Here is a 24,821-nt window from a genome sequence, read left to right on the forward strand (position 1 = left end):
ATTGTTTGTCACATTGAGTGAAGTGACTCAGTTTAAACAGAAAGTAATTGAGAAATTTTCAGGCCTAAAGAAAAGGAAGGCAACATTTATGTTCATGGAAATATAAGTAATCTGATCATAAAGGCAAAAAACGATTTAGGTTGGACTTGTTCTGTGAGTGTACAGTTAGTGCAAGACAGGTTGGGGGGAAAGTTATGTTTTAAGATGTGGGGGTCTGTGGATCTTACAATGTGAATTTGTGCCCAGGTGTAAGCCTGGCAAACTTGCATGCTACTGGGCAGACTGGTACTAGATGTAGAATACAATTAGGGTTGGAATGACTCTGTAGGTGTGGTAAATAATAAACTGAGAAATGACAGACTTCAGAAAAATCAGAGGATTAGTGATTGTGTGATGTATATTTATGGAATGCAGTGGAAATGACCAAGAATTGGGAACTCTATTAGCAGAGACAGAATAAGATTTGAATTTAACTTATACTACGGATGTGTTATCAATTATTGGAAATTTACAGAGGTGTGGGTGCATTCTGTTGTGTTTTTTTGCAAAATGGGGAACTGGGCAATTTGGAGACAAGTGCATTATAAAATTTTGGTAGCAGGTGCACCTGTTCCTTTGCACATCTATAGGACAAGTGATTGGAAAAATAATGGGACTGTGGATGTCACAGACTTAAGATTTGGATCACAGTAGAAATGGGAAAGTTGGCATCAGATTGGGCAGCAAGGTGAAAAGGGTATAATACATTTTAGCCTGGATTTGTCCTATGGGTCTGGACAGGCCTAGATGTGCATTGACACTATGATAAGGACCATGAGAGCATGTGGAATAATCAGATAGATAGATGATAGATAGATAGATAGATAGATAGATAGATAGATAGATAGATAGATAGATAGATAGATAGATAGATAGATAGATAGATATGAAAGGAACTATATAATAGATAAGTGCTTCTTTAGTTTATCCCCCTAAAAACTTTGCCCCCACCCACATGTTTTTCATCATCTGTCACTGCCTCTTTGCCAGCTCTGCTGATCAGCATGGCACATACTAGAGGAGAAGGAGGAGAATTGTAAGGTGTGCCACGTACTGTAAATGTAGGAACAGCAGCAAAAAGACACCTGGATTTAATAATGGCGTAATAGTAAACATAAAATGTCAGCACCTCTTATAGTGACAGGAACACCTTGCCAGTTTAGGTGTGATGCTCTTCTCTGGTACAATGCCTGTATATTAAGTTTGTGTTTTATATTTGTAATTTATTTTGACAACTTTGCAGAAATCTGTTATTATTTTGACACTAAAGAGTCTGTTTCTGTTGATCAATTTAAAAAAAATAAAAATTAAATCAATTGTATTTAAATGTTGTATAACAAGAAAGTGTGAAAATGTCCAAGGGGCAAACATTTTCTATAGGCACTGTACATATTCAGCAGTTTACTTTTTTAAAACTTTCCCTCTCCTCACACTTTCCAGGAGATGCAGTTTTCATTATACAGTTTCCATTCCATTTAAGGACAAGATGAAAAAAAAAAAAGTCAATAATGCAGGATTTGGATATTAAAATGTTCGACCAGCTTCAGATTTGGTGGAACGCCCAGTAGGCCTAAAGGGTTTTGAAATGTGTGGCTTCTGCTTTACATTTCATCAAAATGTATCTCTGCTATTCAATTTTCTTCAACTTTGATCTTCCATTGAGGTCCTAGGGCACTGGTGCCAGTTTCAAAGTGGAGGAATGTTCTAAGTGTACTGGGAAACCACAAGGCCTCATGGGAGATGTTGTATTTATAGCTGAATATGTTGGGGGGTTTAAGGCATCGGCATTCTGCAAGTGTGTTTTTGTTTTCTTTAGTTCCACTGATGTTCTTGGCTCGTCCAGTTCTAAGAATTAAGGATGAATTACTTTCACCAAATAGTTTAAAGTTTTTTCTCTATCTTTTTCTTTTCTCTAGTGGGAAGCCATTAATGAGATGGATGAATACTTCAGCCCCATTCACACCTACCAAGTGTGTAACGTTATGACCCCTAATCAAAACAATTGGCTGCGTACCAACTGGATCCAACGAGATGGTGCCCGTCGTATTTATGTTGAAATCAAGTTCACGCTTCGTGATTGCAACAGCATGCCAGGGGTTCTAGGCACCTGCAAAGAGACCTTTAACCTCTACTATTACGAGACTGATCGGGACGTTGGGACAAACATCTGGGAAAACCAGTTCACCAAAATTGACACCATTGCTGCTGATGAAAGTTTTACTGGTGTGGACCTGGGAGTGCGACGGCTTAAGCTGAACACTGAGGTGCGTGGAGTCGGCCCCTTAGCAAGACGAGGCTTCTACTTGGCTGTACAGGACATTGGTGCTTGCCTTGCCATTGTGAGTGTGCGGGTCTACTACAAGAAATGCACAGCCATGATTCGCAATCTGGCAATGTTCACTGATGTGGTGACCGGGGCAGACTCCTCCTCTCTGGTGGAAGTGAGAGGCCAGTGTGTGGGTCACGCTGAGGAAAGAGACACCCCCAAAATGTATTGCAGTGCAGAGGGAGAGTGGCTGGTCCCAATTGGAAGATGTGTCTGCAGTGCTGGCTTTGAAGAGCATAGGGATGCCTGCATGGGTGAGTGTGCCAACAGGACGGAGATGGGAAGGGAGGTGGGCAGGGGCTGACACTAAGCAGAGTCTGAAAGGTAGGTAGAATCCACAAGGGCTAAAGAAGATACTGCCAACCTCACCTCATGTGAATAGAACACAATAAATGCTAAAATCAATTATAAACATTGGTCAGCAGGACTTGGCTCTAGTGTCACGGCCAGGTAGAAAACTGGTGGTGCTGCCAGTATGTATCCATCATATGTGCATGACGTACAAATATCAATTGGAATAGTTTACTGGCCAACAATGTAGCATGGTTTTTGATAGGCCATGGAGTGTGGTGGCAGGCAGAAGAAAAAGGAGGCCATGGCTGAAAAAGAGGGTATAAGAGAGGGAATAAGGTGTGGTATAAGCGAGCTAGCCTTCCTCATGAATACTTTGAGGCTCATTTACCACAGGGCTTATTATTATTATCATTACTATCATTATGAGCTACACCAATTAAGGAATTGTGACATTATCTTCACTACCAAATTAAGTAAACAAAGCTGAGCCTGTGGCTCAAAAGAATCCATAAAGCCAAAATGTCTCCTCTGCTCCAGGGCTTCATGTATCTCTTGTGTTTGCTCCATTTTAAATTAGTCCCCGGGTAGAAGAGGTCCGCTGTTATCCTGTCTAATCCATAGCTTCTACAAATTGGCTATTTAATTAAAAGCCACTAATCCTAAATCTACACTCAGAAAATGCAAGTCAGCTGGGTGAAGTTTGTGGAATAGCAGCACTGGCGGTGACCTTTTAAGAGCCCAACTCTGCTGGGAAGGCACTCTGATGTGCCACAACCCCATTTGCATTGCTGTCACATCATGTGACAGACAGCACACTTTTATATCCTCACACATACCAAATAAGACGCATTCTCTTCATTGTACCCATCTGTACACTAAAGCAGGGGACCCCTACAATTGAAGATTGGAAATTTAACAATTTGGCTGCTGGGAAAGTCTTCAGTACACATTAGGGCATTATTCATCAAAGGGTAACCTCAAGTATTTGTAACATTTTTGGGGTTTAGTCAGTGTGCAGAATACCCTGTGGTAATTAGGGGTGACCTGATTGTGGTACAGTATTGACTGAACACTGTAATCCAAAAACGGTACTATGGAATATGCAATGAATTAGCCAAGGAGACTGCTGTCACTTAGAATATGCATAGCTTAAGTATTGTTGTAAGAGTGGAAAAATAGCAACAAGAAAAAAAAAATAAGAATCAGGAGAAAAAACTCAGATAAGAGTAAAATAAGGATCGTAACTGGAAAGTCAAAAACGCACTCAAAGGTAAAATTAATAATGAATGGCCCAGAAAGCAAGGAAAGCAAAGATCAAAAACAAAGCATCATCAAAACAATCTGAAAACCAAAATAAAAAGTCAGAAAAGTATAGCCTAGAATTCTTTATGTGGAAAGTAAAACAAATTTGAGCAAAGTCTGTAGTTTATCCATAATTTCAGATAGTGATTGGATGAACGGACGATCCATTTACTCAATGACATTACACATGTGCAGCCAGGTCATTACTAAGATGAAAATACAAGTAATGGTGATGCCCTTTAAAACAAGCATGACATTAAAGATGATTATGTTTTTTTTTTTTTTAAATATTTCAAATATCCAACAGTCACCACAACCAATGACAAAAATTCTCCACTGCACAGCAACATATATTTGTATTGCACATTTTCATAGAAACAATGTAGCTCAAAGCACTTTACAAGATGTCAAAGAGAAAGTTACAAGAAAAGAAAAAAAAACAAATAAGATAAAGTAAGAATAATAAAGAATATGTCACAAAGAAAAATAAATCCATACGATCTTACAAAACATCACTATATACAGTAAATAATAGAAGAGTGACATCCTTATGTACAAAGTCATATTGTGTTTCTAAAAATGAGTCTGGTGATAGGGTCAGATGACCAGGAGGAGGCAAAACTCTGTAGAACCGAAAAAAAAAAGCCAGCACTAAGACATAATAACATTTCCATAATAATAAAATTGAAGATGAATACAATTCACACCAGGAAGATTTTATGAGGCATTCCTGTATGTGATGGGATATTCACCTGGTTTTTGGGCTTCTGTGGATTACTGAGGACTACCAACGGTCTTCAAGAGTTTAAGGACATTAGTATTTATTGGTTCACAGTTTGAGGTGCTCATTTTTTAAGAAACAAAACTTTATAGCAAAATACAACTCAATCAAGCACAAACACAGTAGCAAGAATGCTCTACAAAAACAACAGTCAATGCCAAATAACGAACTAGGCAATCTTGAAGAAGGTGCTTAAAACAAGAACACATGTATGGAATTTGAGCAAAGAGTTTATTGTGGAGTTGAGTTGGCAGATTCCTCTGCTTATGTGCAGTTGAAGGCCAAGTTGACTGGGGCTTTCTTTAAATTACTTCCTGCTGCATCTCTTATTGCTATGGTGGAGAAAAGTATAAAGCTACCAACATCTGGAATCGCACCTGTACCTAATGTGGACACATCAGTGGATTTTGTTTAATGTATCAGCAGCAGTGCAGTGCTGCTCAGATTAGCACCATCACAAGGATGGTGAGTTATTTATTTTTGGTGGAGATTCCAGGAACGCACACAGCCTTGGCCCGCATACACTCACAGATACAGACACCAATCAAACAAATGAGTGAAGTAAATTAAGTGTAAAATCAAATATAAACAACAAAAATTAGACAACCATCTCTTTCCTTTTCGGTGAAACAAATATAACACACAACAATCAATCCCAACAATCAATACTCATAACAAAGACCTCATCATAGTTCCAAAACTGCAGAAACGGATGAAATGGTATGGAGTAAAGATGACATTGACAATCTCTGAAACAGCTTCCGTAATAAATTAATTAAACAGTCCTACTAGTAGTCCTGAGAAGTGAGGGGTAATATTTGTGGGAGCGCTCCCTACAAAGACACACAATGGCTAATCCACCACTATTACCACAATGGGTGGTCGGAAAATCGAGAGTACACCTTATGGGAAGGATTTAGTGGACATAGTGGACTCTAAGCTATCAACTTCCCGACAGTGTTCAGAAGCCATTAACACTAGAATTACCAGAGCCTACAAAAAATCTGTTCGCACCTCTCCATCAGCGTCTTTTGTCCTGTAAATGTGCCGATAAAGACAAGCAGCAAGCAGCCTGCTATTCCATCCCCCCACAGCTGCAGAATGTGCACAAACTTCTCCTACCTCATGCCTTGATTGATTATCTGGGAGTGAAGTGCCGGAGTTTTAGAGTGGAAATAATAGATTGTTATTTAGAACACATGCATTTCATGTGTGTTCCGTTTCTACAATAATCTGTGTAAACAATTTGTGTTAAGAAGGCTAACAGAATGTTAGGTTGTATAGCACGATGTATGGAGTACAAGTCCAAGGAGGTTATGCTCAACCTTTATAATACACTGGTGAGGCCTCATCTAGAGTACTGTGTGCAGTTTTGGTCTCCAGGCTACAAAAAGGACATAGCAGCGCAAGAAAAGGTCCAGAGAAGAGCGACTAGGCTGATTCCAGGGCTACAGGGGCTGAATTATGAGGAAAGATTAAAAGAGCTGAGCCTTTACAGTTTAATCAAAAAAAAGTCAAGAGGTGACATGATTGAAGTGTTTAAAATTATGAAAGGAATTAGTACAGTGGATCGAGAATGTTATTTTAAAATGAGTTCATCAAGAACATGAGGACACAATTGGAAACTTGTTAAGGGTAAATTTTCTCACAAACATTACAATGTTTTTCTTTACACAAAGAATGATAGACAATTGAAATAAGCTACCAAATAGTGTGGTAGACAGTAAAACGTTAGGGATTTTCAAAACTCAACGTGATGTTTTTTTGGAAGAAATAAGTGGATAGGACTGCCACACTTTGTTGGGTTGAATGGCCTGTTCTCATCTAGAGTGTTCTAATGTTCTAATTTACACAACAGGTAGGTAAGAGACAGTCCATTCATCCTTGCAAGTAACAATCCAGGCTAAAAATAATTACATTGGACGGGACATACGGGTTGCAAGGAAACACAACCAACACCCTACTCCCCCAAAGCCCCCCAAATGCTGCTTCAGCAGCCCTTTTTGAAGTTTTCCATTGTCCCTACTTGTCCCCAGCAGCTCCTGTGCCCATTTGCGGCAATCACTTTAGGGCATTCCCGTTTGGGGCTGCTGGGAAATGGAGTTCTTCCAGTGGTAGCACTGCTACACCTTCATTATAAACCAAACAAAGTTCAAAGTTCTAATTCAATAGGTGGGACTACACAGAAAAAAGAGAAAGACATGGGGTGGGGTTGAAAGTGACGGGCAGGGCACATACTAAGAGAGGGACATTAAATTTGATCAATCCATGATAACTCAAACAGGATGGACTCACAAATTCTCCCCATCATTTTTTTTTTTTTTTGTTCTTTATTTCACCTTATACAATTTCTTTTATTAGGGAATTTGTTAGTTTTCGCATACCCCTTGAGGTCAGAGTGCAGGGTCAGCAGCCATTGTACAGCACCCCTGGAGCAATTACAGGTTAAGGGTCTTGCTTGAAGGCCCAGCAGAGTAGGATCTCTTTTGGCAGTGACAGAGAATCGAACTGGCAACCTTCTGGATACCACCACAGCTTCTTAGCCTCAGAGCCACCACTCCATCCCAAGTAAACCCTCAAAATCTGAAAGAGAATGAAATGCTTCTCTGTGTTGTTTTATAGAGTAAATCTGAAGAACATATTGAGCATTTGTGTATATTTTTCTGCATTTTGAAAGGGTAAACAATACATTTATGGTCTGTTGCACTGCTCTTTGGTGTTTTGAAACTCCTTCAGTACACGCGTAGAGGCTAAAACACATCTGCTGTTGTTTGTGTGTTTACTGTCATAAGTGATATGTGGGAAGTGTTGATGCTGGAAAGAGAGTGACCCATCGGCTAAGTTCCTACTGATAAATACACTTATGTAACTTCAAACATTCCTTCACCTACCAGAGCGCTTTGATCTGCCGAAATGTAAAATCACCAAGCAACAGCACTCTTTCCTAGTCTATCCATCCTAATGCAAGTTCTTTTTTAGGAATATGGGGAGCAAAAGCTGATTGTAGGAGTTTTGGGCACACAAACCTCCCTCATTGAAATGGTGCCAGTTCAGAGTCACCACTTACTGTACCATAGCATGAATGATTTAGGAGGAATTCAAAGTACCTGGAAAAATGTGTAAAACATGTGCACTTAATGCAGGATAAGTAGGCTGAAGAACTAAAAAATGCCACAACAGGTCATCTTTGTGCCACCATGTTGAATTGTATTGGCATAATAAAAAATAATAGTACTATACAAAGGGGCCATCATGTGCAAAGAAAATATGTGGCAGGGGGGTGAACGTAGAACCCTGTGCCTATGGTGCTAAGTAATGCACAACACTGCCATTTTCTCTTTATCAACACTGTTGTGTTTTATATAATTCCTTTTGCAGTAAGAACTTGCAGAGTCACCCTCTCTCTTCATTCTCACTTCTCCTACTTATGGTTATAGTGGAAAAATCTGAACTGCTGTCCATAACTCAGCGCTTCTCAATTATTTTCTGTCATGCCCAACCTAGGAAGAAGAAAACATTTTGCGCGACTATAAATAGTATCATTTGTCTATAAAATTGTTATAAGTACACCTCTGCATAACACTGTATCCTTATTAACGTATAAGAGAATAAAAAAAGAAAGCAATATGGACCAATTTACAACAAAGAATAGCTTTATTAAATGTAACAGAAAATATTTAAAGTGCATTCTAAATTCAAAAAAAATTTAAAAGAAAAATAAAAAAGCATGTTCCCCGAGGTCAAACGCGCCCCCCTTGACGGAGCCCCACTATTTGAGAAACACTGCCATAACTGCAGCAACTGTCTCTCATTCCTCCAATTAAAACTATCAGAGGATCTCAAACAATCTGAAAAATGTAACCTCTATTTTGTTCTGGGTCTTACCCAAGTCTCCCTCATTAACACAGTAGGCTACCTGGTGTACGTCCCTCAGGAAGCTACCGTTAGTCAACCACAACTAGCTACTCTTAATCCAGAGGAGCATCAGGTTACCACAGAAGTCTGCTCTGTTGTGAAATCTTGACACTACAACATGAAAAAATGGTTGTAGACCACCAAAAAAAAAAAAAAAATACACAAAAGCCTAGGCCTGCCCTGTTCTTAGGTCAGGAACCATTGGATTGTTCTCACCACTCTCAGGCAGGGCAGAACACAACAGGTAGACTTCAGGGCAACCTAGGCTCAAAAACAGGGCAGAGGCTTCTTTAAGGTTCAATATCTGTAAATGTCCACAACGAAGGAGGGGAGGGGGAACTTAATAAAAGCAAAAACATTACCTTTTAAACTAAGCTGGGATCAAATCCAGTAAGTCCAAATATTATAAATGAAAGGCAGGAAACAAAGCAGAAACATGATGCCAATGCTGATCTGTCTTTTATACAGCTGAGGCAGTCCAACTAGCTGCATAATCAAGTGGCCCCGCCTCTTTGGGCTCCACATACAGGGAGCAGGGCAGACAGCAAATAATGCTATGCACATTAAATATAAGAAAATTAATACATTATGTCAATAAATATCATAATATTAAATAAATACAAAGGCAAAACAAAAATACAGTAGTATTAATAATATAATACAAAAATGTATATTTAAGTAATTAAAAAAATATTAAATTAACAGGAAATAAACTTAGGTCAGGCAAAAACCATGACTGTACCATAACAATCTAACATTGAACAACATCCCACCCTTTCATGGATTATATATTTTAGAAACTTTTTGTTCCTGCCTTCTCATTATTTTAATCCTTCTGAAAATCTTGAAACCAAAGGTGATGATTATATCATAGGTTGATTGTTCAATGGAGAGCTTTGTCCAAAACCTTAAGCCTTGCCTTTATTTTTATTGTCTGGTACTGTGGCTGCTGGACCCATCCCATGGTCAGTTTCATGATCTGATATCCAGTCAATGGAAAGCGCAAACAGGAGACAGAGATCAAGAAACAAACTTGACAGAGCCCCCAACTGACTTAAATGGATTTAACTTAATACAAAGTGTGCAGCTGCATGCCTTTCTCTTCTTGGGGGTCTGAATACAATGCACCATGGAGAAGCAGGCTAAACATCAGGCCAGAAACGAGAAGTTCTCCAGTAGAGTTGCAACTGTGATAGAGCCTCTCTACCCACTTCAAGGATCCCAGCTACAAAAATGCACCAAGTTCCACCAGACACTGCCCCCCATCAAGCAGAGAGTATCCATCATGGTTAGGAATTCCTGCAAGTGCTCTTTTCAGTAAGATCAAGATTGCCATACTCTTTCTGAAAACAGCCTGAGTAATGTCCCACTTAACCTTCCTGAGTCATCCAGTGGTTTTCCAAATCCTAGTTGTTATGGTCTCTCCAAACTTCTCCCATTCACAGTCCTTCACAGTCACTCTTGGAAAGCTGAAACTCTTATTCAACTTTTGAAATCCCCCAAGCTAGAATTACACATGGAGTCTATTTCTTTAACTTAATGGCCTTCTCAGTCATTGTTGTCCATCATTTGCTTCAACAATCATAAAAGGCAATAATTATTTTTGTGTCCACAGAACCTAGCAGAGGCCTCTACTAATATGTTATTGAACATGGCTCAGTCAGACTCCATTTCCCTATCATCACTAGAAATATAGGAGAAGCTCTTCTGACCTCATCCTGAAGAGAGGTAGCTCCTGGCACCTCCTAGGATATCCCAGAACACCTTCACCATCACCATTTCGATGTTCCAGGTGTTTCCAAGCATTTCCAGTGAATGTTTCAACTGTTTGTGTTAATATGCAACAAAGTTATGATCTGTTCTCAGGTCTTTAACCAAGGACCTTGGTGCTACGCATAGAGGTTAGTCTGCTCATACTCCTTTTCTTCCCTCATTAGCCATGGCCCCTTCCATTCCATGTCTCAAGAAGCAATGATTTTATCCAAATGAATATCTACCACCTCAGGAGCATTACCAATGGTAGTCTTGGGTCGTTTGGTGCCCTAGGCACCCCCCTACACACCAACACCACGACCACCTAAGCCTTTCATGGACAAAAACTTTACTTGTACGTGTTGTAACACTGTGACATTAGTATCTGACTTTCAACATATTTAAATTCAAAGTGCAGTCATATGTTTTGCCCACTAGACAGCACTGGATTCAAAGGTCAGGAATGGAAACTCCCAAATGTTTAAGAAGTGCATTTGAAATGATATATATGCTAACAGTTTTGCTTCTGACTGCAGTTAGGTTATTACAGAGTTTCATTATGCAAGACAGATTTTTCTACAGATAAGGAAACATAAGGCCCTTATATATAAACAGTGCGTATGCACAAAAATGTTGTGCATGCCCATTTCCATGTTCTAGGTGAGAGGTATTAAAACTAAACTTGGTGTAATGCTACACACATTTTCACGGCAGCCTCAGACCATACATATGCATGTTTCTGCTCAATTTTGTAAACAGGCAGCACCCAGGGTCAAAGCAGTGCTACTGTTTTGGTGTGGTTTCCCTTTCTTTTTTAGATTCACATCCATGATGTGGTCTTTATCAAATACACCAAAATTAACTGCATATTATTAAGACACTTGATTGTAATCATTCTCTATCAATATAATGGTGCACAGAATGGCCAAAACTATTCCAACTACCATGGCTGCTTTAGCTTTGTTAGAAGATATTACAAATGAAAGAATTAGAAGAGAGCATGGATTTAGAGATCATACTGAATTCTTGTTCCATGATGATGACTGCCTTCTGAGTCGAGGTTGATTCCCAAGAGCTATCCTCTGACACCGGCTTTACAAAGACAGACTTTGAGGAATTGTGGTCTGCCTGCTCCTTTACAAGTTCTGTCCACCCTCGTGTTTTTAGCCACAAGAGCTTTTCAACGTGAACTGGCTGACCGATCGGGTACTTCTCAGTCATCAGTGAGTCACCATGCCAGCAGTATGGGATTATGGTATTATCCACTTGTCATCAAGATATATACAATTTCCTTACACTGTGGTTGAACAGACAATGTCTGGTTTTCCAAAAGTATTCAGAGCAATTGACTGTACATATATATGCTATAAAGGTGCCTTTAGAGAAAGAATTTGCTTATGTAAATAGAAAGCAGTTCCACTTTATTAATGTGAAAATTATCTGTGATGCAAAAATGCATCTCATTAATGTTGTGACGAGATACGTATATAAGTGGCTTGCCAATAACTGCAGCAGTTCACTGCTCAAACGGTGTGAGCCCCGGAATTCCACTACCTCCTTCGGTGGTGCTGACACTCAGACAGTGGACTGCGACTTACCTTTTCACATTGAGTTTGATATCTGATCACTTCTTTTTTATTTTGGGCACTGCTGCTTGAACTTTTGAGTGCTTCCACCACACTTTGCTACTCCATCAGTTTCCTTTAGTTGCTCATATGACTGCTTAAGCAGCCAAATAGTATGTTTTCCTTGCCTCCACTTCACTGAGCAGGACCTCCATTTCACATTAGTTGAAATTCTTTTTTACACGTGCTTTTGCCATTGACTTTTAACAAAACACTGAAAGAAGGGGCTATTTATATTGATTTGCATAATCAAATATGTGAAATTTTGAGAGAAGCCAGGATTGGGCTGTAAGCTCATGCATGTGCATTAAAATTCACATTGATTGGGATTTATAAAGGAAAAGTACACAGAACTTTGCTTAGGAGCAGTTTTATGAATCTGAATTTGTGGTGCATATGCACATTTCTAGTTTTGTCTGTATGCCATGCTTTGGTGTGAATTCTATGCACTAAGGCATTATACAGGGTGGTCCAGATCTAATTATGCAGTTCCAGATCGTCTGGATGATTTATGCGGAAACGATTCCAGTTCGGCGCAAAGATGATTCTTCATGTTGTCAGTTTGCACACTTCTCGATAGTCCAGGATTTTTCGGGTGATTTTCTATGTAATAAACGTAATAAGTTATAGCATAATGAAAATTGCATAATTAGATCTGGACCACCCTATACATGAGGCCCCTAGTCCTTAATTAGAGATGTCTAACAATATGCCCCTGACAAAGTGGAAACAAAATCAATGTAATGAAGATGGACAAACCAAACCCACTAACTTGTGGGAACTTTTTATTATTTATTTTATTGCATTTAATTAATTTATCTATTTAATTGTAAATGAGGCAATATTTTTGGTATGCTGCATTAATTGCCAAGGGGAATTTTCTTTTTCACATAACCCAACTTAGTTTTAGGAGCAGAGCACAGAGTGAGCTATTGCACAGCACCCCTGGAGCAATTGTAGGTTAATGGCCTAGATTTAGGGCCCAATGGAGTAGCATTCCTTCTGTCACTACCAGGATTTGAAGTGGCAATCTTTGAGTAACCAGCCCAAATTCTTTAGCCGCAGAGCCACCATTCCAGATTTTATAATGTAGATCTTATGCTGGTGTACTATTCCATATACCTGAGTGCATTTAAAGTAAAGAAGAGTACATGCATATATTTTGTGAGATGTCATTTCACAGACCTGCTCAGTACTGGACTTTGAGTAACAAACTCCTTTTCTGCCACCACTCCTCCTTCTTGGGCTCCATTCTGATTATCAGACACTTACAGAAGTAAAGATGGAGGAGTGGCAAACAGTGAAAGAGGCACCAGCTACAGCCACCAACATAAATGCTGTCTGGATGTGACTGGGGAGACAGGGGCATCTGTGTGTCTGGGTCATTTACCTCCCTACACGTTTACCTATACTGACTATTCTAGGAACCACCTCTGTGAATTACAACTGGCCCCTCATAGTTTCTCCACGCAAATTTTATGATCAGCCAGTCCAATCCATGTACCTGGCACTTTCTGAAGAATGCCATCCCCAGGCTTGACTTTAGGAGTGACTCCTGTAATCCCTCTTCCCTGTAAGGTCTTATGAACCATATGAGAAATTCAATTTTTGAATAAACTCTCACCTTGGACTAATTTGTTATAGTTAATCATAGTAGGAACAAAGCTGTAAGGATCACAATGGTATGGAGACCCCTGCAGTACACAAGGGAAATAATTCAATGACGAGGTTTAATCAGACTTTTTACACAGACTTTTCTTGTTGAAAACTATAGCAAAGTGCTTTGCAGAATCTACTTTCAACTTTTGCTCATCACAATGAGAACTAACAGAAAGTGTATTTCAAAACCATTCAGTCTTAACTTGCTTTATTACTTTTGAGGCTTAGAAACATATCCAAGTGCTTTCTAAAATCAATTAAATTCTATTTCAGATTATACCAGTTATAGTGAGGATTATCACAGACTCTTTTACAAAATCACCAAATAACCTAACCTTCTCAAACCCACTTAATCCAATTCATGATTGTAGAGGCTCGAGCCTATCCCAAAAGCACTTAGTATTTTATTCAATTCAATCTATTTTTTTTTATAGTGCTCAACACTGAGTGCTGTCTCACAACACTGTAATAAGTTTACAGATTAATTACTATTACACATAGGGCAAATTACTAATTAATTAATGCATACGCATAAAGATACAGATTTGTCCAATCACACAGTCAAACAAAGCGACTTGCTGAAAAATGTCCTCCCCAGCCTTTTGTTTGTCCTGTCCAAAATGTTGTTCCTGTCATGTGCCCATTGATTGCTGGGATAGACCCCAACCACACAGCGACTCTGCTCTAGATATGTGGGTTTAAGTGGGGATGGATGGATGGAACTTAATAATAACTTTTCAGATACATTAACGGTGAAATTTAAGCAGTTGATAGCAGATGAGAGGAATACACAAACTCCAGACAGCAGCATTCCAGGGGAAAATAAACTACTGAGGATACATGGTCAGTTAGAATAGATAAAGTCAGACACAGTTACACTCCTGGAGACCTATGCCAACTGGAAGCCCAGCCTCTCCTGTGCACTCTAAAGTACTCATCTGTGCTGGTCTGTCTAATTTGATGATAGATGTTTTCCACCATTAGTATAATGCAGGAAACCAACACATTCACTAATACAGGGTCAGTGCAGAATAGCCAGTTAACCTAATCTGCACATCTTCAGGATGTGGGATGACAACCCATGCAGTTCTTGAGGGAACATATGGACTCTACAAGAACAATGACTAGGTGAGATAATGAATCCATGACACGGAAGCTCTTTTATCAAAATCAATCAGTCAGTCCGTTTCAAATCAGTTTATTCCAAGGTAGGGGTCATTGGGGCCCATCCTGCACTTTTTAAAAACAAAGGTGCCGAAGTGTTCTTTTAGAGTGATGCCATAGGAGATACATTTTTAGTTCGTAAAAGAACCATCCACATAAAGGTTTCAGAAAGAGCCTTTAAATCCATAACAGGGTCCATGACTAATCACAGATATATGGTAGCAGATTTGTAAATTTCAAATAGGCTCATGATTTAAAAGGAGAGTAACATGTGTTAACTTCAAGTTGTCTTGATTTGTCAGTATCCCATTAGGTTGCATGCTATACATTAAAGATTTCTGTTTATCCACATATTAGGAATGTCTTCAAAGCCCAAATAACCAAGCAATGGAATGAAGTGGTTCTTTGTCAAGTGATAGTTCATCGATTAACCAAAAAACTGAATAAAATACCATCTATGGAACTATACATTTTAAGAGTGAGTAGCGCAGGGTTCAACGCAGCAGGGTGCTGGTGCCCACACATATACTGAGGTCAGCTTGGAATTGACAATCAGTCTGACACACCATTGAGGTTGTAGAATAACAGAGTACCTGCAGGAAAACCGAGGCAGAAATGGTGAGAACATGCAAAATAAACACAGACCACATCAGGATTTGAACCCAGACAACTAGATCTGGGAAGCAACATCACTAATCTCTTTTATAAAATTAGTCAACCTTTATTCCACGCCACCTTCACAGATTGTGACAATATGCAAGAACTGTCACCAATTGTAGTCAAAAGTATTCCATGTATTTAATGAATCCCCTTATAAAATTAAAAACCACAGAGCCCTTTCAGAGCGTCCTTTGGCACAAGGTAGATGTGATGCCAGTTCCCTGCCAGGCACATTCCTTCATAAAACTCTAACATGAGAAGTAACAAATAATATATTCTGCAGATGTTTATGTTTGCAAAATAGATTGGGATGTTGCCTAACAGCCTTAATAACTTGGGTTTGAATCTTGGTACAGTCATTTCCGATAAGGAATTTGTACAAATTTCCCATCTTTAAGTGGATGCTGCCACACTCTAAGCATGTGCATGTTAGGCAAACTACATGGGCCTGATGTTCTCTGTGACAGACCGGTAATTTGCCCAGGGTTGGTTCTTGTCTTGTGCCTAAAGATGATGCCTCACATAACCCTGCAATTCATTAAACAAGTTCAGTAATGAATGGGATGATGGATATTTGTAATGTATGGTCAATGCATGTTTATTTTATATCACATAAAAAGTTTCACCAAACAACTGTTTTTTTATATTAAGCGTTTCATACGGAAAAAAAGATCTGAAATACTTAACACATTTCATTTTATTAGGATACATTGTAAAATATCTTACCAGTTTAACCAAGCTTCATCTCATCCATCGTTCTGCCACCTGTTTTTAACGGGTCATATCTTAAAAACTTGAAGTCAGATTTATAAAACTTGTGTACACACACAGCATTACGTATGTTACTTTTTTTGCTAAAGCTGAGATTTCTCAAAGAAAACTTGATGACAGAACTTGTGTATAGTTAGACCAACTCTGCCCCATTTGTATGAAACATTTTGGAGAAACAGAGAAATGATGGCACACTTGATCAAGTAGGGAAATGCAACTAAACCAGCTAAATGGTGACTAATGCCATTACAGACCTGTTATTTTGAAGTGCATTACTGTGATGAAATAGGTGTGTTTGAATTTTTTTTTAAATTTTCATTGATGTCTTCCTAATCTTTCTAATTCTAATACCCATTGAGAGCTATCGTGCACAAAAATTTCAATATAGATTCTAAAATTTAAAAAAATAGTTCAACTAGTTTTGTGTTGTTTCCCAACCCAATTGTGTTCACTATGACATGATTAGGAAATTGTGATGTGACATTACAACCCATGACATCACGAGTGTAACAGGAGAAAGTTTGTCAATATGTACTTCTTGTTGTCCAAGATTACGGATATCTTTCTTGAGACTTTCTTCTGTCTTGTTGTAATGACTGCACAGGATGGCAGCAGTTTTAAGTGGGATGCAACCAGCAGTAGTAATAGTAATAACAAGCTAAGGTAGAAACTGGGAGGATGAGAATCAAATAAACACCTTCCAGGACATGAGAGAAAATTGTAATTTGAGAGAGATCCTAAGCCAAAACAAAAAAACGAAATCAAAGTTGAAGAAAATAAAACAGTTTGTTGGCAGGGAGATGTTTAATGACGATAATGCTAGAATATTAACTGTTAAATTAGTCACAAACTTGGGCAATAAAGCGTTTATAATGCTAACCTTTATAAGTTCACGATAATTACGTAGTGTTTTGCAAACACTTGAATATCTTTCCTGTAACAACCCTGCATTACAAACAGTGAACAATGATGGTGATGATATTAAAAAATAAAATGGCACCTCGGGAAGAGACATTTTAAAATTCGAAACATCTTAAACCAAGAAGCAGACCAAAGCTTTAAATTCCTTGACCTTGACTCCATAACACTACCTCCATTATTTTTATGGGCCATGGAAAAGGCTATAAAATATAAATAATTAAAAATAAAAAACTAAATCTGCATCATCATGATAATAGTTAACCTTGGTAAAAGAATTTTAACTACAACATTTGACCTGGATTATGAGTTTTGCTTTTGTTTTTTTGATATCAGAGTTTTTTATGACCTGTGCATGATTATTCTGACTATGTTTCATGTTCTGGCCCATTTTTAGTTGCATCTCCCCCTCCACCAAATATGGCAAAGCACCTGGGCACACACCCACCAACCCAGGGGAACACTGCAGGGCCAATCAATCCAGCCCCTCAGCTTGGAAACAGGCACCCATCACGAATACAATTTCACATGTTATAAAAGGCAATGTTTTTCTAGAGAAGTAGTTAATTGAGTATACGATGGAAAAATTGGAGCAGAGATGCTTTACATCTCATGGCATATGTTTGGAATATGGGAGGAATCTTGGAGAAAGAATAAGGGTCAAACACGCACACTTCCCAGTGAGGAAACAAACCTGTGTGTAAGCTTTATGATATGGCAACTCTGTTGCTTTTCTTCATTTCTTGTACTGTTACTCATAATGCAGACTGAGATTTGTGATTGAGTTACTAAGTGCAGGGTAGACTTCAGACTTCAAACCCTGAGATCCATCCATCCATTATCCAACCTGCTATATCCTAACTACATGGTCACGGGGGTCTGCTGAAGCCAATCCCAGCTAACACAGGGCACAAGGCAGGAAACAAACCCTGGGCAGGCCGCCAAACCAACGCAGGGCACACACACACATGCACCAAGCAACACATTAGGGACAAGGATCACCAATGCGCCTAACCTGCATGTCTTTGGACTGTGGGAGGAAACTGGAGAACCCAGAGGAAAGCCACACAGACACGGGGAAAACATTCAAACTCCACTCAGGGAGGACCTGGGAAGCGAGTCCGGGTCTCCTAACTGTGAGGCAGCAGCGCTACCCACTGCACCACTGTGCCGCCCAATCCTAAGATTGTAAATTCAAATTTTTTTTTATTTTATTGATTTTATTGTAATCATTCCATATAAATAGATTCATTTTTACAAAAATTAGGATTGAAAACAAATCAAACCTCACCCCTGAGAAAGAGAGCATGGCCAACTGAGTAAAACTTAAAGCTAGTAAAAATAAATAAACTGATGAGTTTAATAAGTGGATAAAGATAAATGCTGCGGTGGGCTGGCATCCTGCCTAGGGGTTTGTTTCCTGCCTTGCGCCCTGTGTTGGTTGGGATTGACTCCAGCAGACCCCCGTGACCCTGTAGTTACATTGTCGGGCAACTGGTACGCCATGGCGCACTGGTGCGCCGTGTACTTTTCTAGGGGCACCGCGAAAAACTTTTGTAAAATATTTAAAATTGCTAGTGTTTTTGAACTTTTAGTTGATTAAAAAGATAATGTTTTAAAAAAAAATATATATATATATTTTGGAGAAACAGATAACGGAACACTTACGGAAATGAAGTCTAAGAAACGTGAGAGACTTCAAATGATCGACAAGGAAATGCGCGTCTGTCTTTCGAAAATTGATCCTCGCATATGTGCTGAAAAACAATCTCAACGTTCACATTAATTCAATTTAAGATTTATCCTTTGATTCCTTTATTAATAAAATGTCTTTCAAACTTGTAAAATTAACTGTTTTTATTGGCGATTGTCCATAGATTGTGTCGTCACAACTTTATTTATGGGCAGTCCCTCAGGTGCGCTGCGAAATAAAATTTTTGGACTTAGTGCGCCGCAACTCATAAAAGTTTGCCTTTCACTGAGTTAGGATATAGTGGGTTAGATAATGGATGGATGGATAAAGATAATTGGAGAAGGAAAGAAAGAAATGGGAAGAGAATCTGCTTCCTCAGTGCTTTAAGAGCTTATTCTAAAATATTATTGATTAGATTCTGCCAGGTTTTGAAAAAGTTCTACACAGATCCTCCAAGTGAGAATTTGATTTTTTCCAGTTTCAAATAGTCTAAAACATCAGTTACTCAGTAAATTCAAATCTTACTACTGACACTTGGCAAAACAGAGGAAACATAACAAGGTGTGTCTCAAATGTTGTAAGCTGTTTTACATAAAGTCATCACCCAAATAAGTACTACAAGTGTAACTAAACCTTATCTCATATACCACCTTTGATAAAAAAAAAAAAAAATCATCAATAGTTTCTTTACAAAACAAAATCCATTTTTTCTCTTACTTTCATGTTGTCAGTGAGTGCCATCAGGGCAGAAATTTTACGGTCAGCATTTGTGCAGTGTGGGGTCTGCCATAAATCCACAGCACTGCACTTTAGATAGGCAGACCACCTCACAACCGTTTCTTTCTCTGCATAAGAGAAATGAAAGAATGCTGACTAAAATCATATCAGTTGTTTTTTTCTATGTGTGTATGGATGGAGAGTTTCTGAACATCTATGGGGTGGTAAGTCTAGGATCAGATGAAAGTGAATTTATCAGGTTTTCTTCACTGCATACCAAAGTGGGTGGCCTTTGTGACAGACCCTCATATCAACAACAACAACAACAACATTTATTTATATAGCACATTTTCATACAAACAGTAGCTCAAAGTGCTTTACATATTAAAGAATAGAAAAATGAAAGACATAATTATAAAAAATAAATCAACATTAACATCGAATAAGAGTAAGGTTCAATGGCCAGGGGACAGAAAAACAAAAACTCCAGGCGGCTGGAGAAAAATAAAATCTGTAGGGATTCCAGACCATGATACCGCCCAGTCCCCTCTGGGCATTCTACCTAACATAAATGAAACAGTCCTCTTTGGATTTAGGGTTCTCACGGAAGGGCTTGATGATGATGATGGTCACGTAGACTTCTTCCTTTTAATCCGTCCATCATTGTTGGAGCATCATGAAGCTTTGAGTAGGTGGAGGTGGCACAGGCCACCACCACAAAGAAACGGAAAAAGAAACAGAAAAGAGAGTAGGGGTCAGTACCGATTTTAGAGCCACCATGAATAGTTGTTATGATGAATTGAACATACAGAGTATCAGGATTAAGTTAAATTACGATTAAAATGAAGTTATAAAAAGGCCATGTTAAAGTAATGTGTTTTCAGCAGTGTTTTAAAGTGCTCTACTGTATCAGCCTGGCGAATTCCTATTGGCAGGCTATTCCAGATTTTAGGTGCATAACAGCAGAAGGCCGCCTCACCACTTCTTTTAAGTTTTGTTCTTGGAATTCTAAGGAGACACTCATTTGAGGATCTGAGGTTACGATTTGGAATATAAGGTGTCAGACATTCCGATATATAAGATGGGGCGAGATTATTTAAGGCTTTATAAACCATAAGCAGAATTTTAAAGTCAATTCTGAATGACACAGGTAACCAGTGTAGTGACATCAAAACTGGAGTAATGTGTTCTGATTTTCTTTTCCTAGTTAGGATTCTAGCAGCTGCATTCTGCACTAGTTGCAAACGATTTATATCTTTTTTGGGTAGTCCTGAGAGGAGTGCGTTACAGTAATCTAGTCGACTGAAAACAAACGCGTGAACTAATTTCTCAGCATCTTTCAGTGATAAAGAGGTCTAACTTTACTTATGTTTCTTAAGTGAAAAATGCTGTCCTAATGATCTGATTAATATGTGATTTAAAATTCAGATTACAGTCAACAATCACCCCTAAGCTTTTTACCTCCGTCTTGACTTTTAATCCTAATGTATCCAGTTTATTTCTAATAGCCTCATTGTATCCATTATTGCTGATCACTAAAATTTCAGTTTTCTCTTTATTTAACTTGAGAAAATTACTATTCATCCATTCTGAGATACTAGTCAGACATTGTGTTAGTGAATCAATAGAATCGGGTCATCAGGTGCTATTGATAAGTACAGCTGTGTGTCATCAGCATAGCTGTGGTAGCTCACGTTGTGCCCTGAGATAATCTGACCTAACGGAAGCATGTAGATTGAGAATAACAGCGGACCCAGGATAGAGCCTTGTGGAACACCATATTGGATATCATGTGTCTTGAGTTGTAATTCCCACAACTAACAAAATATTTTCTCCCTGTCAGGTAGGATTCAAACCAATTTAAGACACTGCCAGAGAGGCCCACCCATTGACTAAGGCGATTTCTAAGAATGTTGTGATCAATGGTGTCAAATGCAGCACTCAGATCTAAGAGGATGAGAACAGATAAATGGCCTCTGTCTGCATTTACCCATAAGTCATTTACTACTTTAACAGTGCAGTTTCTGTGCTGTGATTTGTTCTAAAACCTGACTGAAATTTATCAAGAATAGCATGTTTATTTAGGTGGTCATTTAACTGCATAATGACTGCCTTCTCTAGAACTTTACTTAAGAAGGGCAAGTTAGAGATGGGTCTAAAATTTTCAAGAGCGAGGGGTCAAGATTATGTTTCTTAAGTAGGGGTTTAACTACAGCAGTCTTAAGACAGTCTGGGAAGACCCCAGTATCTAGTGACAATTTACTATGTCAAGAACATTATCAATTAGCGCCTGATACTTCTTTGAAAAACCTTGTTGGTATCGGGTCAAGGGCGAGGTGGAGGGTTTTAATTGAGATATTATTTTTGTAAATCAGGTAAATCTATCCTAGTGAAAGAGTTTAATTTGTTTATAACAGGATGTTGGGGTTTAGGGGATCCTTAGTGTTGGGGAGATATACTATGTTATTTCTAATATCATTAATTTTTGATTGAAAATACAGCGACAGCCTCACAGGTTTCACTGGAAGCACTTAGGAGGCATTCCTTTGAGCTACCTGGGTTTAGTAGGTGATCAATTGTTGAAAATAAGACTCTAGGATTACTAGCATTGTTATTTATAATCTTGAGAAATAGCAGCGTCTCTCAAGACGGACAGTGTTATTGTATTCTGTTATTTTGACTTTTAATATTTCGTGGTGGATAGTAAGTTTAGTCTTCCTCCATTGGCGCTCAGCTCTACGGCATGTTCTCTTTAAATCAGACACTCTTTGGGTCTTCCATGGTATACCAATGCTAGAAGATTTTTTCACTGTCTTTTCAGGTGCAACTATGTCAACAGCAGCTCTCACTTTAGAATTAAATCTTTCCACCTTACTATTTACATTGTCCTCGCTATTATAGCTGGCACTATAAACGGACTGATTGCTTAAAATGTTTGTAAGTTTTAAAGCTGCTGCGAATCAAAGAAGCGTTTTTAACAATATGCTTCTCATGAGTGTTTTTATCATTATTTCTATATTAAAAAGTAGAAGAAAATGGTCTGATAGACCAATATCAATGATCTGTTTTATATCAACTTTCAGTCCTTTAGTAATCACTAAGTCTAATGTATGACCTGCTTTATGTGTAGGCTGATTTATGAGTTGTCTCAAATCAAAAGAATCCAGGAGGTTCATAAATTCTTTTACTTTTAGATCACACTGATTATCTATATGAAAATTAAAGTCGCCAACTATTAGGAGTGTGTCATAATTAGTAATTAAAATTGACATTAAGTCAGAGAATTCCTCAAAAAACGACGCGTTATATTTAGGAGGTCTATACACGGATAGTATTAGAACTTGAGAATCTCCATGAATAACAACGGCGAGATACTCAAAGGACTTGAACTTACCAAAACTGACATCTTTACATTTTAATCGGCTCGAGTAAATGTTAGCCAATCCAATCATATGACAGCACATAATGTATTTTTCATTTTATTTCACATCTTCTCCTGAACAGCCATCAGTGTTTGGGTAGGAACAGTCACCACTGTGATCATGATGATCTATTTGCCCTGTTCAATGGCTTCACTTGGCCATCAGTATTTCTTCTTCTTTTGACTTAAATATTATATTTTTATGGTTCAGTAATTAGTTTTATATTTCTGATAAAGTCATTATATTAAAAGTATATAAATAAATTTTAAACTGACACCTGATGCCCGATGCTGCCTTAAGGTACTCATATTGGAAAATATGAAAGTGTATATTAGGAAGGATGGATATTAGGTCACATTAAATTGGTCCTCTGTAAGTGAAGGTGTCCTGCAATGGAACTCTGCCCTCTGCTGGATAACAGTGGGCTATGCTTTCAGCCACCGGGGCACCCAGTTTTAAAACATAGGGTAGGGGAAAGAACAAATCATAAGATGAATCTCTAGTGCCCCATGTGCCCTACTGGGTGGCCACAATTCTAAAGAGGAACCTCTTTTTAGACTCATTGCCTAGCAAGAGTTCCAGTCAAAAGTCCTAAAAATCCATCTGTTCTCAGAATCATTCCAATGACTCACTCCCTGCCCATTTTACCTGTAAGTGGCGCTGCTGAGTCAGGGCTCCCTTGGCAGATGACTGCTTTTTCAGTAATTAATGCAGAGATAAATGTCAGAAAGGGGAAAGCACTGGCAGACAAATCTATCATGTTGTGTAGATTACAAGTAAAAATGCTGGGGCATTTTTGAGGTGATAACTCCAAGTCTGCTTTTCAGCTCTACAGGATGTGCAAAAAAAAAAGACCCATAATTAGACTTGCGCCGGTATGAAACAGCAGCTGCAGTCAGACTCATTTCTCAACTCTTACGTGCTGACAATGCCTTTCTTTCTCAGTCCATGCCCTTTAGCCTCTCTACGCCCTTCTCTGCTTTCTCTCAGTCTTTTTCTCATTCTCTCCTCCCACACAAATTCAAAAGTATTCTTTGGTAAAGTACAGAAACTGTATACTTCCAAATCAACACATATAATGAGAATATCCAGCATTTTTATGGTCTGCTTATTTTAGTCTTGATCAGGAGCTGCAGCCTATCAGAAAACCACTGAGCACAAAGCAGGAGGGACCCTGATCAGTGTAAAGCACTGCGAGCAGAACGCCATTGATAGCAGATTACCAGTAATTTGGGAGGTCAGGTTGGAATCCCAGTTTGAAATTCTATGTGTGTGGAGTTTGCACGCACTCTTGTGGTTTTTTTTTTAAATTATACCTACTAGAGTTTTTCTCAAAGATGTGCAGTCCAGGGAAACTGGTCATTCTAAATTGTTCGGGTGCGGTGGCATAACTATAGGCTGTACAGGCAAAGCAGTTGCCCCGGGGTCAATGAGGCTGTGACTACATGGGCGTTGTTTCACATGTTACTCTAACATGATGTTGACATGCCTACCTACAGAATGTAAGGTTAATGTTATCATTACCACAACTTCATAAAACTCAATTATGACTTTTGACTTTTTATGGTAGCTTCTTGCTTGACATATCTCATTTTTAATTGAGAGAGAGAGAGAGAGGAAGGTTAGGAGCCGATGCTGATAAAGCATGTTGCTGCATCCACCACATGACAAACCACCTCAGGATACCAGATTAGGACCAGAGTGCGGCCATATGACAGGTGACACCTCAGCACCACACTAGTTCAGATGGAATGAAACAGTGGGAGTTTTTATTTATGGTGGC

The 24,821-nt window shown here is 38.7% G+C and overlaps 1 protein-coding gene across 1 annotated transcript in view; it reads left to right on the forward strand.

Annotated features, from left to right (window-relative positions):
• Positions 1-24,821, forward strand: part of epha8 (eph receptor A8) — a 649,052-nt gene that overhangs the window by 352,926 nt on the left and 271,305 nt on the right. The window contains 1 exon segment of the mRNA XM_039755789.1: positions 1,956-2,619. Coding sequence (XP_039611723.1) covers positions 1,956-2,619 — 664 coding nt within the window.

The sequence above is a fragment of the Polypterus senegalus genome, chromosome 6, assembly GCF_016835505.1.
Source record: "Polypterus senegalus isolate Bchr_013 chromosome 6, ASM1683550v1, whole genome shotgun sequence".
Lineage (NCBI taxonomy): Eukaryota > Metazoa > Chordata > Cladistia > Polypteriformes > Polypteridae > Polypterus > Polypterus senegalus.